General features: G+C 45.5%; 1 protein-coding gene across 7 annotated transcripts; it reads right to left on the reverse strand.

Annotated features, from left to right (window-relative positions):
- Positions 1-5,656: 5,656 nt before the first annotated feature.
- LOC113884909 (arylamine N-acetyltransferase 1) lies at positions 5,657-15,738 on the reverse strand. 7 transcript variants are annotated; one of them, XM_027530011.1, is made up of 4 exons: positions 15,645-15,735; positions 14,341-14,423; positions 12,066-12,240; positions 5,657-8,072 (listed from the first exon to the last, which is right to left on the reverse strand). In XM_027530011.1, exon 4 carries the CDS (start codon positions 8,065-8,067, stop codon positions 7,195-7,197), a length of 873 nt encoding a protein of 290 aa, XP_027385812.1. In that variant the 5' UTR covers positions 8,068-8,072; positions 12,066-12,240; positions 14,341-14,423; positions 15,645-15,735; the 3' UTR covers positions 5,657-7,194. The 7 variants fall into 7 exon arrangements, with proteins under 7 accessions (XP_027385812.1, XP_027385811.1, XP_027385808.1 ...); XM_027530010.1 differs by having other exon boundaries at positions 12,066-12,253; XM_027530007.1 differs by lacking the exon at positions 12,066-12,240.
- Between the last annotated feature and the right edge of the window lie 792 nt (positions 15,739-16,530).

The following is a 16,530-nucleotide window of genomic DNA, read 5'->3' on the forward strand; positions in this document are numbered from 1 at the left end:
AAAAATGCACAGAAGAACTATACAAGAAAGGCCTTAATGACCCAGATAACCATGACAGTGTGGTCACTTACTTTAGAGCCTGACATCCTGGAATGTGAAGTCAAGTGGGCCTTAGGAAACATCACTATGAAAAAAGCTAGTGGAGGTGATGGAATTCCAACTAAGCTATTTCACATCCCGAAGGATGCTCCTATAAGTGCTACACTCAATATGTCAGCAAATTTGGAAAACTCAGCAGTGGCCACAGGACTAGAAAAGGTCAGTTTTCATTCTAATCCCAAAGAAGGGCAATGCCAAAGAATGTTCATACTTTGGTACGATCCCACTGATGAATACAATCTGCACATGCTAATAAGGTTATGCTCAAAATTCTTCAAGATAAGCTTCAGCAATATGTGAATTGAGAATTTCCAGGTGTACAAGTTGGATTTAGAATAAGCAGAGGAACCACGGATCAAATTGCCAACATTTATTGGATCATAGAGAAAGCAAGGGAATTCCAGAAAAACATCTACATCATTGCCTACAAAAGCATTCAACTCTGTGGATCACAACAAACTGTGGGAAATTCTTCAAGTGATGAGAATACCAGACCACTTATCCTGTCTCTTGAGAAATCTGTATGCAGGTCAAGAAGCAACAGTTTGAAACAGATATGGAACAACAGGCTGGTTCAAAATTGGGAAAGGAGTACAACAAGGCTTTATATTGTCACCATGCTTATTTAACTTGTATTCAGAGTACCTTATGCAAAATGCAGGGCTGGATGGATCACAAGCTGGTATCAAGATTGCTAGGAGAAATATCAACAACCTGAGCTATGCAGATGATACCACTCTAATGGTAGAAAGTGAAGAGGACCTAAAGAGATTCTTGATGAAGGTGAAAGAAGAGAGTGAAAAAGGTGCCTTAAAACTCAGCATTCAAAAAGCTAAGATCATGGTATCTGGTCCCATCACTTCATGGCAAATGGAAGAAGAAAACATGGAAGCAGTGGCAGATTTTATTTTCTTGGGCTCCCAAATCACTGCAGATGGTGACTGCAGCCATGAAATTAAAAGACTCTTGTTCTTTGGAAGGAAAGTTATGACCAACCTAGCCAGACTATTGAAAAAGCAGAGACATCATGCCAACAAAGGTCCGTATAACCAAAGCTATGGTTTTTCCAGTAGTCATGTACGGATGTGAGAGTTGGACCATAAAGAAGGCTGAGTGCCAAAGAATTGATGCTTTTCAACTGTGGTGTTGGAGAAGATTCTTGAGAGTCCCTTGGACTGCAAGGAGATTCAACTAGTCCATCCTAAAGGAAATCAGTCCTGGGTGTTCATTGGAAGGACTGATGCTGAAGCTGAAGCTCCAATCCTTTGGTCTCCTGATGTGAAGAGCTGACTCATTGGAAAAGACCTGATGCTGGGAAAGATCGAGGGCAGGAGAGTGGGTTTTGACAGAGGATGTGTTGGTTGGATGGCATCACCAACTCAATGGACATGAGTTTGAGGAAGCTCTGGGAGACAATGAAGGACAGGGAGGCCTGGTGTGCTGCAGTCCATGAGCTCTCAGTGAGTTGGATATGATTTAGCAACTAAACAAGAATTTGTCCTGTTGTCCTAGACAGAAACTGAAGCTATTTATGCACTTATTCAACAAGTATTTACTCAACACCTACTTAACAAGTGAATATGGCAGAGTCCCAGCCAGCTGTGAACCTAGTCCGAACTTCCATCGGGAGGGAAACTCTGCACTTGAGCCTAGGTGTCTGGTATACCTTGGGAGGCCTCTGGACAAAACTACGCTCACCCTGAAGGAAAATCCTTAAAGATTTGTTAGCTCCCATGGGGCTGTAGTCTCCTTATAAGAAAATAAGTTTGTTTCTTTGGTCAATTTTAACCATTATGAAAATCACGGCAGAGGCATGTGGTGAACCCAAAAGACCAGAGAATAAAGGCAAGAAGCATGGAAATAACGCCCATGAGATGGGACTGAGGCCTCCCCAAGGAACTGGCCACAGGGGCCCCGCAGGATTGCAGACCTACGATGGACCGAGGTGTTCTGTGTGCTCTTGCTCGTCCCGTAGTGAATGGACCTGGACACAGTGATAATTTTTCACTCGTTTCACTGTTGCCTGTGGAGTATGTTGGGAAAGGTAATTTGTTATGATGGTTTACAAGGACTCTCATCAAGAAGAACAGTACTCAAAGAACTGTACTCACAAAACTGCACCTGAGAAGCCTCATCTGCATCTGCCCTGATGACTCGATCATGGTCTTCAAGGCTGAGCCTGACGCCAGAATGGGAGGAGACGCGAATGTAAATTTTTGCCACCAGAGGGTTGACTGTCAGATTATATTTTCCAAAGATGCCTGTGAGAATATCTTTGAAACGTTCCATTTCCGCATCAAGAAGTGAAGTCTCAGGGCTTCCCTGGTGATTCAGTGGTAAAGAATCTGCCTGCCAATGTAGGAGACACAAGTTCAATCCCTGGTCTGGGAAAGATTGCACAAGCCGTGCTCCAACTAAGCTTGTGTGCCACGGCTGTTGAGTCTGTACTCTAGAGCCCAGGAACCATAACTTCTGAAGCCCTCAGGACTAGAGCCCGTGCTCCATGAAGAGAAGCCACTGCAATGGGAAGTCCGTGTACCGAAACTAGAGTAGCAACCCCCTTGTCCACAGCTAGAGAAAAGCCTGAGTTACAACGAAGACCCAGCACAGTCAAAAATAAATGAATGCATGAGAAAACTGAAAAAAAAAAAAAAAGGTCCATGTCAAAAAGATCTTCAAGAAAAAAATAAAAGTGAAGTCTAGTTCTTGCCCCTTGAATCCAGAAGGCCTCGTGTCTTCAGTTTAGTTCAGTTCAGTCGCTCAGTCATGTCCGACTCTTTGCGACCCCATGAATCGCAGCACGCCAGGCCTCCCTGTCCATCACCAACTCCCAGAGTTCACTCACACTCACATCCATCGAGTTAGTGATGCCATCCAGCCATCTCATCCTCTGTTGTCCCTTTCTCCTCCTGCCCCCAATCCCTCCCAGCCTCAGAGTCTTTTCCAGTGAGTCAACTCTTCTCATGAGGTGGCCAAAGTACTGGAGTTTTAGCTTTAGCATCATTCCTTCCAAAGAAATCCCACGGCTGATCTCCTTCAGAATGGAATGGTTGGATCTCCTTGCAGTCCAAGGGACTCTCAAGAGTCTTCTCTAACACCACAGTTCAAAAGCATCAATTCTTCGGCGCTCAGCTTTCTTCACAGTCCAACTCTCACATCCATACATAACCACTGGAAAAACCATAGCCTTGACTAGATGGACCTTTGTTGACAAAGTAATGTCTCTGCTTTTGAATATGCTATCTATGTTGGTCATAACTTTTATTCCAAAGAGTAAGTGTCTTTTAATTTCATGGCTGTAGTCATCATCTGCAGTGATTTTGGAGCCCCCGGAAATAAAGTCTGACACTGTTTCCCCACCTATTTCCCATGAAGTGGTGGGACCAGATGCCATGATCTTCGTTTTCTGAATGTTGAGTTTTAAGCCAACTTTTTCACTCTCCTCTTTCATCTTCATCAAGAGGCTTTTTAGTTCCTCTTCACTTTCTGCCATAAGGGTGGTGTCATCTGCATATCTGAGGTTATTGATATTTCTCCTGCCAATCTTGATTCCAGCTTGTGTTTCTTCCAGCCCAGTGTTTCTCATGATGTACTCTGCATATAAGTTAAATAAGCAGGGTGACAGTATACAGCCTTGACGTACTCCTTTTCCTATTTGGAACCAGTCTGTTGTTCCATGTCCAGTTCTAACTGTTGCTTCCTGACCTGCATACAGATTTCTCAAGATGCAGGTCAGGTGGTCTGGTATCCCCATCTCTTGAAGAATTTTCCACAGTTTATTGTGATCCACACAGTCAAAGGCTTTGGCATAGTCAATAAAGCAGAAATAATGTTTTTCTGGAACTCTCTTGCTTTTTTGATGATCCAGCGGATGTTGGCAATTTGGTCTCTGGTTCCTCTGCCTTTTCTAAAACCAGCTTGAACATCAGGAAGTTCACTGTTCATGTATTGCTGAAGCCTGGCTTGTAGAATTTTGAGCATTACTTTACTAGCGTGTGAGATGAGTGCAGTTGTGCAGTAGTTTGAGCATTCTTTGGCATTGCCTTTCTTTGGGATTCTTATAACCAAAAAATGTGGCCAAAAAAAAAAAAAATGCTATGTGACTGATGCTAGGTAATGACAGGGAATTTAAACTGCTCAGTGTGTGGGGGGTCTTATTTGGGGGGAATGAAAATATTGTGAACCTAGATGGAGGTGGTGTTTGCTCAACATTGTGATTGTAGAGAAATTTCCCTTCACCTGAAAACATCATTCTTTTTTAAAGGTGCTTTAATTTCCACTGTATAAGCTAGAACCCTCATACCTAGCATTCCGAGCCCCTGGTTGAGACCTATGACTGCCCTGAGCCTCCCATGCTGTGAGGACGCCCAGACCACATGCAGAGGCCACATGCAGCTTGTCCCTTTGTGGGCCCAGCTCAGCAACACAGTGCCAGAGAAGACGCTTCTACATGGTTCTAGCATGTGGCCATCCAGTAACCATGAGCCACTGGAGTTCTCTCAGCTGAGATGGGACATTGGAGAGCAGAAAAGAACCATTCCTCTGTGCCCTTCCTAAAGTACAGACTCACAGGATCTGTGAGCAAACTGAAATAATTGATTTAAACCACTAAGCTTCAGGGCAATTTGTTAAGCAGCAGTAGTAACAGGATCAACAGTCATTAATCCACAGAGAACACTCATTTAGATTTCCACTGGAGAGAAGTTAACTTTGCACAGAAATGCACGCCAGTTCTATCTGGAAGCTAAATTTTGTATCCCTAAGTATCTTTCAACTATTTTGCAACCCCTCTCCTCCCATGTCATCAATATATCCAAGAAAAAACAAATGGGTTTCTGGATGTGTGTGAATATGTTAAGTCATGTCCGACTCTCTGCGATCCCATGGACTGTAACTCCTCTGTCCATGGCATTCTCAAGGCAAAAGTACTGGAGTGGCTTGCCATGTCATCCTCCAGGGGATCTTCCTGACCCAGGGATCGAACCTGCATCTCTTGCGTCCCCTGCATTGGCAGGTGGGTTCTTTACCACTGAGCCACCTGGGAAGCCTGGGTTTCAGGGTACTCATACATAAATGACTTGGACTCATTTGTACAAAACTGCAACTTGTTTCTTGAGCCACAGTTTGATCTGGGTAATGTAACTTGCCACCACCTCCTCCCTTGGCATGGTCTTTTCAGAATATGAGAAAACCCTTTCCACCCAAGAGTACCAGGCATGACTGACCCTCCTGCAAGATAAAGCAGCAGAGTTGAACAAGGCCCATCATCAGGGAGGGAAGATGGTGCTGTAGGTCTGACATGTATTTATCTAGGCAGGGCCCCGCTTTACCTGGAGGAACAGGAGCCACAGGCTCATCAAGTGATTCACCCAGTGTGCACAGAATTGAACTCAGAACTACATACTTTGAAGCACATAGTCTTTCTTACCACAAAGAGTAAAAGGAAGTAAAAGAATAGAACTGGGAGACAAGAAAGAGGATTCAATGAAGACTCTACTGCAAAAAAGAAAAGCCCCATTAATAACCTAACTTTTCAAAAAAAACTTTGAGACTGATATTGTATTGGCCAGTAACATTTTAATTAACATATTTTTCAACATCTAGATTTTACAGATAATACATGTTTAAACTTTTAGTACTAGACAAAAATACCTAGTTCCAAAACTTGAAAATTCCAAATATCAGTGTTTGAAAAAAGGTATTAAGGAAAAAAAAAAAAAAGGTACATGTAAAAAGCTTACATGAAGAAAAAAATTTTTTTAAGAAATTAATGAAAGAAAAAAGGTCCATGAAGAACTGTGGCTGCAAAAAGAGCCATGTAAGAAATTATTGGCTGTGTCAGTCTCTTGGTACTTATGTTAACAAGTATTGGTTTATGCTTTGTCTTGAGAACTATTAGGTTATTTGGAAGCAATATCATTTCTCATTTTTCTTTGTTGAATTACAATCCCATTATACATGTGGTATTTCTGCTCAAATTTGACATTGGATATATGCTGGGAGAATTTAATAAAAATGATTTCGTCTAAGTTCTAGTTACTGAATGATGGTTAAACATGTTCTAAGAATTCAACATTCAACCAACATGTGAAGTTTTCTAGCATATATCACTTTTTCCTCAAGAAACCATAGGCCATCATTAAAATATTTTAAACCTTCGCAATTATAAATCTGGAAAAGGTCCAGTTCAGTTCAGCCACTAGTCCTGTCCAACTCTTTTCGATCCTATAGGCTGCAACACACCAGGCTTCCCTGTCCATCACCAACTCCTGGAGCCTACTCAAACTCTTGTCCATTGCATTGATGATGCCATCCAACCATCCAATCCTCTGTTGTCCCCTTCTCCTCCTGCCCTCAATCTTTCCCAGCATCAGGGTCTTTTCCAATGAGTTGGTTCTTCACATCAGGTGGCCAAAGGATTGGAGTTTCAACTTCAGTATCAGTCCTTCCAGTGAATATTCAGGAGACTGATTTCCTTTAGGATGGACTGGTTGGATCTCCTTGCAGTCCACCGGACTCTCAAGAGTCTTCTCCAACACCACAGTTCAAAAGCATCAGTTCTTTGGTGTTCAACTTTCTTTATAGTCCAACTCTCAAATTTTTTTTAAAAAACGTTATCTGATGTTACATGCTGACATTTTTAAAGGGTGAAATGATCTGATATCTATGATTTTCTTCAGTAAAATGTGGGAGTGTTGAGAAAATATGATAGATAGGCCTCTAGTTCCTAGTTGATAAACTGAGTGATAAGTAAATGGAGATTTATTATTTCATTCTCTCTATTTTTATAGACAGGCTTCCCTGGAGGCTTAGTGATAAAGAATCCATCTGTAATGCAGGAGAAGCAGGTTTGATCCCTGGACCAGGAAGATCCTCTGGAGTAAGAAATGGCAACCTTTCCTTATTCTTGCCTCGGAAATCCCATGGACAGAGGAGCCTGACAGGCTATAGTCCATGGGGTCGCAAAAGAGTCAGACACAACTTAGCGACAAAACAAAAACAATAACAAAAACAACTTTTATTGACATTTAAATTTTTTGTGATTAAAAAGTTATAGCACCAGAAGTAATCATGAGACCATTTTTACAGCTTCCTCTAAATGGTAAAAAATTTATCACCATGTTTGGGGGTAAGCTTTTTCTCCAAGGAAATATTAAATATGTTTTTTAGATTTTCTTCTATTTCTTTCTCATTCAGTGTCTTAAACTCTACCAAATCTGTATTGTCCTTATAATTGAATCTCCTGTAGGTGAGGGTGAAACCCACTAAGCAATGAACACCTTCTGGGGTCTGCAAGGAGCAAAATGACTTGCTTGTAAACACAGATGCTGGAGACTCTTGAAGGTATGTATTCACAGACTCAAAGTCTTTAATTGTTCGAGGTTCAAGAGTAAAAGAGTAGATTTTCCGATACTCATTCTTTTCCAAGAGGTCAGAATCCAGAAAGTCTTGGTTTGGGATGTACTGCTCTCTTCTGATTTGGTCCAGGTACCAGGTTCCTCTGTCTTCAGTCAAGCGGAAGATGCAAGGCGTCTGGGGCTGGTACTTCCCAGAAATTAACTCGAGAGGCTGCCACATCTGGTAAGAGCGCCCAAACCCAGCATCAGCTATGTAGTCCCTGCCGTCGATGGTCACCTTCAGCAGGAGGTGGATCATGGCGCTGCTGTATTTGTCGTTGAATGTGTTGTACACATACCCTCCCAGTATGGTGGTCTCAAAACCGATCATGGTCAGGGCCCAGTACAGAAGGTGGTTGACTTGGAGACACCACCCACCTCGTTTCCTCCTCACAATTTGATCAAAAATGACCTCTAAGTCCAATTCCATGGCTTCCCCACAGTGGATGTTAAGGTTCTCAAAGGGAATGGCTCGGATCTGATGCTGAAGAATGTCAGTTAATGTTTCCAAGTCCAATTTGTCCCTCGAGTTCTTATAACCAATTCTTTCAAAATATGCATCAATGTCCATGGTTCCTAAAGGAGAGGAAAACAAAACAAAAGCAAATATATTGCTTTTATACTTGGATTTCTTTGATTAGCTTGATTATAACAAATGTATTTTAAATATAATATTTTAATAGGCCTTTAAATATTTAAGGCATAATTATATGCCTTTTGTGTGTATGCTTTTCCTGTTTTAATGCCTTTTGCATGTACAGGTTCACAGATGAAGAAGAAAAGTATCACTTCCTCCATGTTTTGAGCACGAGAAGTTGGAAATCCAGATGAAGTGATGAGTAAAATCACAAAGAGCTTACATGTGGTTTTCTTGGTGATGAGGAAGGAGAGGTACAAATTGGCATCAATGAAAATAGAGTTTACAAACAATTTCTAATATAAACAGGAGAATGATATAATAGGCTACTTGACCCGCTCAGTTTCCTCTTTAGCTGAACTTTACAGAAATTTCCCTACTCAATGCGTCAGTTTGTTCACAAACTGATTTATTCATTTATTCAGTAAATGGTTGCTGAAATTTTATTATGTGTAAATTACTAACCTAGTGATTGCTTGTCTTAAAAAAATCCTATATTTTATGGGGGCTGGTATGACACAGATAATGAAATGAATTTTAAAAACACATGCAATTTCTTAGATTGGGATCCGTGCTCTGGAGGAAATAAAGCGAAGAAGGAAGATAAGACATGCACAGAGAGAGCTTCAGTTTCCAGTAAGGTGGGCAGAGAAAGCTTCACTGTAATTTTAAGGATGGGAGAGAAGGAGCTACCTCCATATGTGTGGGAGGATCACTTAGGAAGAACCAGAGAATTTTTAAAAAGTCTTATACCGAACCCTGCCTAGAGTGTCCAAAGAACATTCAAGGAAGCCAGGAAGAAGGAAGCAGAGGGACTGAGAGGAAGCCTGGACCGAGATGAGGCCTGGCCTTCTGGCTCTTCCTCTGAAATGAGGAATCACTGTGAGAGGGGCAAGGGGAAGCCTGCACTTTGGGCAAAGTGCACCATCGTCCAGTTGATACGTATGGACGGGGACCTGCACACACGGAGCTGAAAGAAGAGGCGCGTGGCCCAGCCAGGAGCAACTCAAAGCGCCTTTGCTCCAGGTCCAGTGCTTTGCTCACGGATGGCGTGTGGCCCCAGTCTGCTCTCCGAGACTCTGCTGAGGGACTCTGCTGAAGCCTAAGCAGGTGCTTTTCCTGCAGGGCCAGAAGCTGGTGGGATATTTGCCCAAAGCTAGTAGGAGATCTTGCTGAAGAATAGCACCCACCAAGAATTTAATGAGTTGAGGAATGAAAAGCAGGAGAAAGAAAGATGGGAAAAGACATCAATCAGGTCTTAAGCTATATCTTGCTTTTCTGGTAAGGTGAGTCAAAAAAAAAGTTCTTATTTTGTAAAATTCCATGTTGAAAAAGTTTCTGTCCATTAATCACTGATTGTAACAGTGGTGTATTACCTTTGGTAAGGTGACATGGCCTGAGGTGAGAGGCTTAAAAAGGCCTGCCCTAGGTTAATGGTGATAAGCTATGTATTTCTGTTGTCCTTCTTAATGTCTTTTCTTTCAGATTCACCTAGTTCTTTGTTTTAATCAGTTATTCTTCCCATTTTGCTAGTGTGTCAACTTTATTCTTGGTATCTATAATCTGATCTCCAAATCTCTTAAGCTTATTTCATTTCTTCTCAACTTTATATCCATCAGTTTCCTTTCTCAACATCCATAGAAGCCAAAAACTCGACATCAGACACGGAGAGAACAACTGGTACTGAGCCAGACCACCACAGACCCTCTTCCGCTTCTATATCCAACCAGTGCTGGTAAGTAAGGAGGGCAGCTGCTGCGGAACAAAGAAATAGGATTTGGACCTGCCTAACCATTGCATTTCAGAGAAGGCAGTGGCACCCCACTCCAGTGCTCTTGCCTGGAAAATCCCATGGACGGAGGAGCCTGGTGGGCTGCAGTCCATGGGGTCGCTAAGAGTCGGACATGACTGAGCGACTTCACTTTCACTTTTCAATCTCATGCATTGGAGAAGGAAATGGAAACCCACTGTAGTGTTCTTGCCTGGAGAATCCCAGGGATGGGGGAGCCTGGTGGGCTGCCGTCTATGGGGTTGCACAGAGTTGGACACGACTGATGCAACTTAGCAGCAACAGCAGTAGCAACCATTTCATTTACCAGTGGGTTAACCCACCTTCTTTTATTTGGAAATTAATGTATACTTTTTTAAGTTATATTTTGATTTTAAAGTTTTTTTCTTTGTTCCTTCTTTTTTTAAAGATATGATGCTAACTTAGAATTTAGTAACCTCAAGTCCATTGAGAAGAACCCAGTATTGGAACCTGAATGCAGGCAGCATGTGATAACCAAAGTATACCTCCATGACTAAATAGAAGAATGATGAACTACTGAAGCTAAGATAGAAGGTGAAATACGGAGCCACTAGGAAGTAGTTGTCAGGATAAAACTGGATGAGAACTCTGCAACATTTATACATTGACTTGTAACTTAGATGTGCACTGATATATTGCTTCGTTTCACTTGATCATAAATACAAGAAAAGAATAAAAGGAAGCAGAGAGAACACACTTAGGGAGTCAGCTGAGATGTCTCAGAAAAGCAAACCGTTCTATGGAAGTTCGATGTAGATGGATTCTCAGCTTTAATTCAAAAGACTTGGAATGTTTCTTCTTCCTGGTTCACAGTTTAGAAATAATAGAAAAATAGTTTTAAATATATCATAGTCTTCCTTGGAAACAAAGAGCAGCAGTTCTGCTGGGACACGAATAGGAAGAATGTTTAAAATCACAAAATAGAAGGAAAGAGAGTGACATGGCCATCTGCACCGCACAGGGGACAGAGCTGGACGTCCAGTCACAGGCGATGGGAGCAACATGGGGGCGGGGCGCTCAGCCCACTTCCTGGGGTTTAAGTCACAGGAGGACCCGAGCACAGTGGGCCAGGCAGTCAACAAGGATGGGTGAACCCTGTTCAGGCCCCGATCGATACTACAAGTTTTACCAAACACATCAAAGACCAGCATGTAAGGGAGCACCTGTCTTCCTTTAGCTTTAAGTATAATTGCGACGGCTTCCCAATGGTGCAGTGGTAAAGATTCTGCGGGCCAGTGCAGGGCACTCAGGAGACCCAGGTTCCATGTCTGGATCAGGAAGATCCCCTGGAGGAGGAAATGGCAACCCACTCCAGTATTCTTGCCTGGAGAATCCGGTGGACAAAGCAGCCTGGCAGGCAACAGTCTGTTCAGTTCAGTCGCTCGGTCGTGTCCGACTCTGCGACCCCATGGACTGCAGCACGCCAGGCTTCCCTGTCCATCACCAACTCCCGGAGTTTACTCAAAGTCATGTCCACTGAGTCAGTGATGCTATCCAGCCATCTCATCCTCTGTCATCCCTTCTCCTCCCGCCTTCTATGGGCTACAGTTCACGGGGTCACGAAAGAGTTGGACGTAACTGAGTGACTAAGCAGCAGCAGCAGCCGACACGCATACACGCACAGCGCTGCCGACACGCATACACGCACAGGGCTACCTCCCCGCAGCCTGTGCAGATGCAAGTCAAAGTGAAAAACTCAGAAGAGAAAGGCAGAATCGACTCCTTGTATTATAGGACAGAGTAGAAAAATTGTGGCTAAACTACTTTAAAAACACGTTTTAAAGGTGACTGAAGTGAAAGCCATTCTACCCGCTGACCTCCGCCTCGGGTGCAGAGGGTAAAGAACAGAGCCTGCTCAGAGCGCCCTGCTCGGGCCCAGGGTGCTGCAGAGGACTCGGGACCGAGGCTGGTGTGGGGGGATGCTGAGTGTCGGCCACCCGGGTCCCCTCAGGTCTGTCTGACCACCTGGCTGTGCCCCTGACAGGCCTGGCTTCAGGACCTGCACACGGACTCTTTGGCAGACCTCCTGGGGGCTCCTGGAGCGGCTGTGCCCTCCTGTGTGGAGAATCAGACGTGTCGGGGGCTTTGTGTCCTCTCAGGACAGCCCTTCATGGGGACTCACCGGCGTGATGCCTTGATTCGAGAAAAGACTCTGTCTGGAGTTGTGATTCCCACCTGGGCTGGCACTGGGGCTTGCCCAGGCGCCCTTCCTTCACGAGGCACTTGCTTACCGGGCTGGACTCAGGTCTGAACCTGGGGATCCTGACAAGTCACGTCAGTGGCCACCGGGGAGAGCTCTGTGGGAGAGAGCTAAGATGCACAGGATGAGGCAATTTCTAGAAGGCCCTGAAAGTCAGGCCAGAGAGACTTCTTCTGTCACCGAATGAATGCCCGTTGCTTCGCTGAATGGACAAAGGCCAACAGTCATCTGGCTGCTGCAATGTATCCCTAAGTGACACGGTTCTTCAGTTACCAGTTACCTCTCTGATGTAGCCCCGGAGAGCAGGTTGAGATGAACACCTCAGCTCCCAGTCTGGGGTCTCTACGCCTTTCACATCCAGCAGTGGTTTCAATTGTTTAATTTTATTTTACTTTATATTTTATTTTTGAGCTAGAGAAATCCTGATTCTTTCCCCAAACAAAATTGTAAGCCAAAGTCTAAAATAGAATAATTGAAAACAGGTTCGTCCAGAGGCAGTCTGGCCCTGAGATGCTGCCCTCACAGCTCAGCGGTGCAAGCAGCCAGGGTGGTTGTGGACTAAGGTGGCGTCTTCCATCCCAGCTGCCCACACTTCAGACACGACCGCCTGGAAGAGCCTGAGACGGTGCGAGCGAGTGGATTTTCTTCCTGTATGTGTTTCACATACTGTTTCCTTTACTCTGACTCAGTGATGGCATCCCACTGGATTAACACTAAGACTCACTCCCGACCCCAGGGCAGAGGGGCATCTGCTTGATCCTGGGATGGAAGGGAGCTGCGAGGCCAGCCCTGCTCTGAGGCCGTCGGACACCCCGCCTTAGCTCACCGAAGGCCCGCGGCTCTGCCAGGGCTCTGCGCTGGAGCTGCAGAGTCAGGCAGGTACTGTGGGGACCGCTGAGCAGGCCCCCAGGGCCCGTCTAGACGGCAGAAGCCGAACAAAGCCAGACTCCGGGACAGAAGTACGAGGGAGTTGATAGTTTAAAAAACAAATCTCATTTTGAGGGGAGGAATGGAGGAGGAACTAAAGTGAGGTCCCAGGGGCAGGGAGTGAGGCGCCCAAGTCACACTCTGGGCCAGAAGCAGGGGCAGTATCTCCCGCCAGCCTTTCTGCTGTGACTGGAAGTGTTAGTCGCTTAGTCGTGTCCCACTCTTTGGACACCATGGACTGTAGCCCGCCAGGCTCCTCTGTCCATGAGATTCTCCAGGCAAGAATACTGCAGTGGGTTGCCATGCCCTCCTCCAGGGGAGCTTCCGGACCCAGGGATCGAATCTCTGTCTCCTGCATTGCAGGCAGATCTTTTACCGTCTGAGGCACCAGACAGGAAGCCTGTCATGACTAAACAGATTAAGGATGCTTGGGGCTAGTGCACTGGGAGAACCCAGAGGGATGGTATGGGGAGGGAGGAGGGAGGAGGGTTCAGGATGGGGAACACATGTATACCTGTGGCGGATTCATTTTGATATTTGGCAAAACTAATACAATTATGTAAAGTTTAAAAATAAGATAAAATTAAAAAAAAAGATATGCAAAAATGTAGATTGAAAAAAAAAAATTGGTGTGACAATCACACGACCTAACTAAACCATTTAAAGTGAAAGATTCAGTCCTTTGGTACCTTCACAACTTGGTGCAGCCACCCTTCTGTTTAGTTCCGAACTCTCTCACACCCCCAGTAAGACCCCAGACTCGTGGGCAGGTACTCCCCAACCCCTCCCGCCTCTGCAGCCCCCAGGCGCCTCCCTGTCTCTCTGAGGGCTTCCAGCTTCAGCTGTTGCGAACAGCGCTGCAGACAGAATCTGTGCCCAAGTGCTTTTTCCTGTATCTGATTTCAATTCACTGGGTATGTGCTTAGAATAGAGCTGCCCAGCTGAAGAGTAGGATTTAGAGATGCTTCCAGTGGCTTTTCTTTCCCTGTGCTCTGAGTTTCTTTTCCTCTCCTTCCCACCCCTTCCCTTTGCTGTTCAGTCACTCAGCCTTGTCCAACTCTTCGCTATCCCATAGACTGTAGCCCACCACACTCCTCTGCCCATGGGATTTCCCAGGCCAAGAATATTGGAGTGGGTTGCCATGCCCTCCTCCAGGGAGCTTCTCCAGGGAATCTTCCTGACCCAGGGTTCGAAACTGTGGCTCCTGCATTGCAGGCAGATTTTTTTTTTCCGTGAGCCACCAGGCAAGCCCTCCCTTCCCTTTTCTTACCTGTTTTTTTGGTGTCGAAGCTTACTGCAAAGACCTGTGAACCAGCCCAGTCCTAGGGTGCAAGTGGCCAGCCCAGTGATCTTCTGGATGAAAAAAAAAGAGGTTGCCTGGCAAGCCAAGCCCACAGCCCCTCTTCACAATGCTGAGAGCGCAGGCGGGCTGCGGAGCTGCCCGTCCAAGGAGAACAGCCAAAGAAGGTCAGACTCCGTCAGCAGAAAGGTCTGAATGTTTGTTTTGCCTTTTATTCCCTTTTGAGGAGAAGTAGAAACTCAGATTTGTAGGTGTAATCTACCTGTTTTTACAACTGGCTCTGAACTGTTGAAACCTGTCAAGGCCAAACAAAATAAGTCTCTGGGTGGGATGGAACTATATATATATAGTTGGCAGGTAACAACTTTTTTCTGAGTGCGAGAGGGTGGGATCAGCTATTGTGTGGCTGAGAAACTAAACAGTGACTCAAGGGAAGGTAAAGTTCAGTGATCAGAGAGCAAACAGGCATATGGTTTTTGTGGGCACAGGTCAGGGCAGGGGAGCAAAGTCCAGAGCAGGCAGCTCACAGGGCCCCTGGCTTTGGAGCCGTCCGCCTCCACAGGCTCCTCTCTCCTGCAGAACTCTGCTCATCAGTGCCCAGGGAATGCTGTCATCAGCCTGCCTGATGGTGAGAGAGTTGTTCCTGGCATGTATGGCTCCTGGAGACCCTTGGGCCCCTCCTTCTATCCAGAGAAAACCTCCCAAGAATTCTCTTACACTGTGCAGACAACGCAATCCAGCCTCCCTGGGTGTTTTGGGACCAATAGAGAACTTCTGATCCCTTAATGCCGGAGGAGCCAGAGTGACCCTGAACTTGCTGCCTGCAGGACTGACTGAGCCCTTGGGGACACGCTCAGTTAGGTTCAGAGAAGGTGGACATCACTGTTGCAATTATCCGAGAGGAGAACACTGTCCTCTGAAACACGTGTTGTACACATTAGCTATCTTTTATATATTCCTTTAATCCTCACAACAGACTTTCTAAGTAAACTCTCTTATTAGCTCCAGCGTTCCGAGGGATAAACTGACGTTTAGAGATGCTTCTGTGTCCTGCCGAGTCTTCCCAGCTGGCGTGTTGGGTGGCTGTGACGCTAACCCTGACAGCTGCAGTGGGGGTCTGCAGCTCTGTTATCCTGCACAGCAATTACAGCGTAAGCACGTGTCAGGCAAACTTCCTGAACTGTCCTAGGACCTGAAATTCAGTCTCCAGTCCCCTGGACTCACATTTGAAATAGGATCAAGCCCCAATTTCCAAGCATAAACAGGTCACTCACCGAGCTCTCTGGGACCCACGACCAGGAATCAGGGCGACGGCCACCCTTCCACTTCCTGGCCCAGCCCAGGAAGAGCTCTCCTTCCTGTCTGCAAAGTGCTCCACCCCCGAGTCTAGTTACCGTCACCCCGGAGCTCTGGGAAATGTAGTCGTGGGGACTTGGGTTGACCCTGTGCCCCTCCTGTTCCAATGTACCCTGGTGAGCCAAGGCCTCGGGGTTCAAAGGGGAGGGACCTTGTAGTCCACACAGTTCTTACTCTTAGGCAGCCTGAATATGGATGTCCTGTGTGTGCTGTGGGAGGTTAGGGTTTTGAGAGGCTCCAAGAAGCACAGACCCATTAGCCTAGAGGAGCAGGAGGACATGGACATTTTAAATCACTGCCCCCTCCCCAGGTTATGACAGCATTTCCTCATCAATTTCCAGGAAGCCCCCAACTTTCTATTCTTCTTCCCCAAGAGGCAGTGTGTAATGTGGTCTAAATGTGTCCACATAGAAGTTATGAGAGAGACATACATAATATGCTTTTGCTTCTGTGTTTCTGATTTATGTTAATGATATTAGCCCATCACTCTGCTGTCTCTAATGCATTTCCCTCTGTTTTGTTGTTGCTTAGTTGCTAAGTTATATCCGACTCTTTTGAGACCCCACGGACTTGTAACCTGCCAGGTTCCTCCGTCCATGGGATTCTCTGAGGCAAGACTACTGGAGTGGGTTGCCATTTGCTTCTCCAGGGGATCTTCTCCATCCAGGGATCAAACCTGGGTCTCCTCCATTGGCTGGTGGATTCTTTACCACTGAGCCCCCCAGGAAGCTTCATTTCCCTCTACGGTTTACTTCCGTAACTGTCTTCATGACACAAGTGTTGCCTTCTGCTCTCTCAAACACT

Source organism: Bos indicus x Bos taurus, chromosome 27 (assembly GCF_003369695.1).
Source record: "Bos indicus x Bos taurus breed Angus x Brahman F1 hybrid chromosome 27, Bos_hybrid_MaternalHap_v2.0, whole genome shotgun sequence".
NCBI classification, from domain to species: Eukaryota; Metazoa; Chordata; class Mammalia; order Artiodactyla; family Bovidae; genus Bos; species Bos indicus x Bos taurus.

Coding starts and splice junctions, on each gene's coding strand:
- LOC113884909 (XM_027530012.1), bottom strand. CDS start 8,067: ATGGACATTGATGCATATTTTGAAAGAATTGGTTATAAGAACTCGAGG.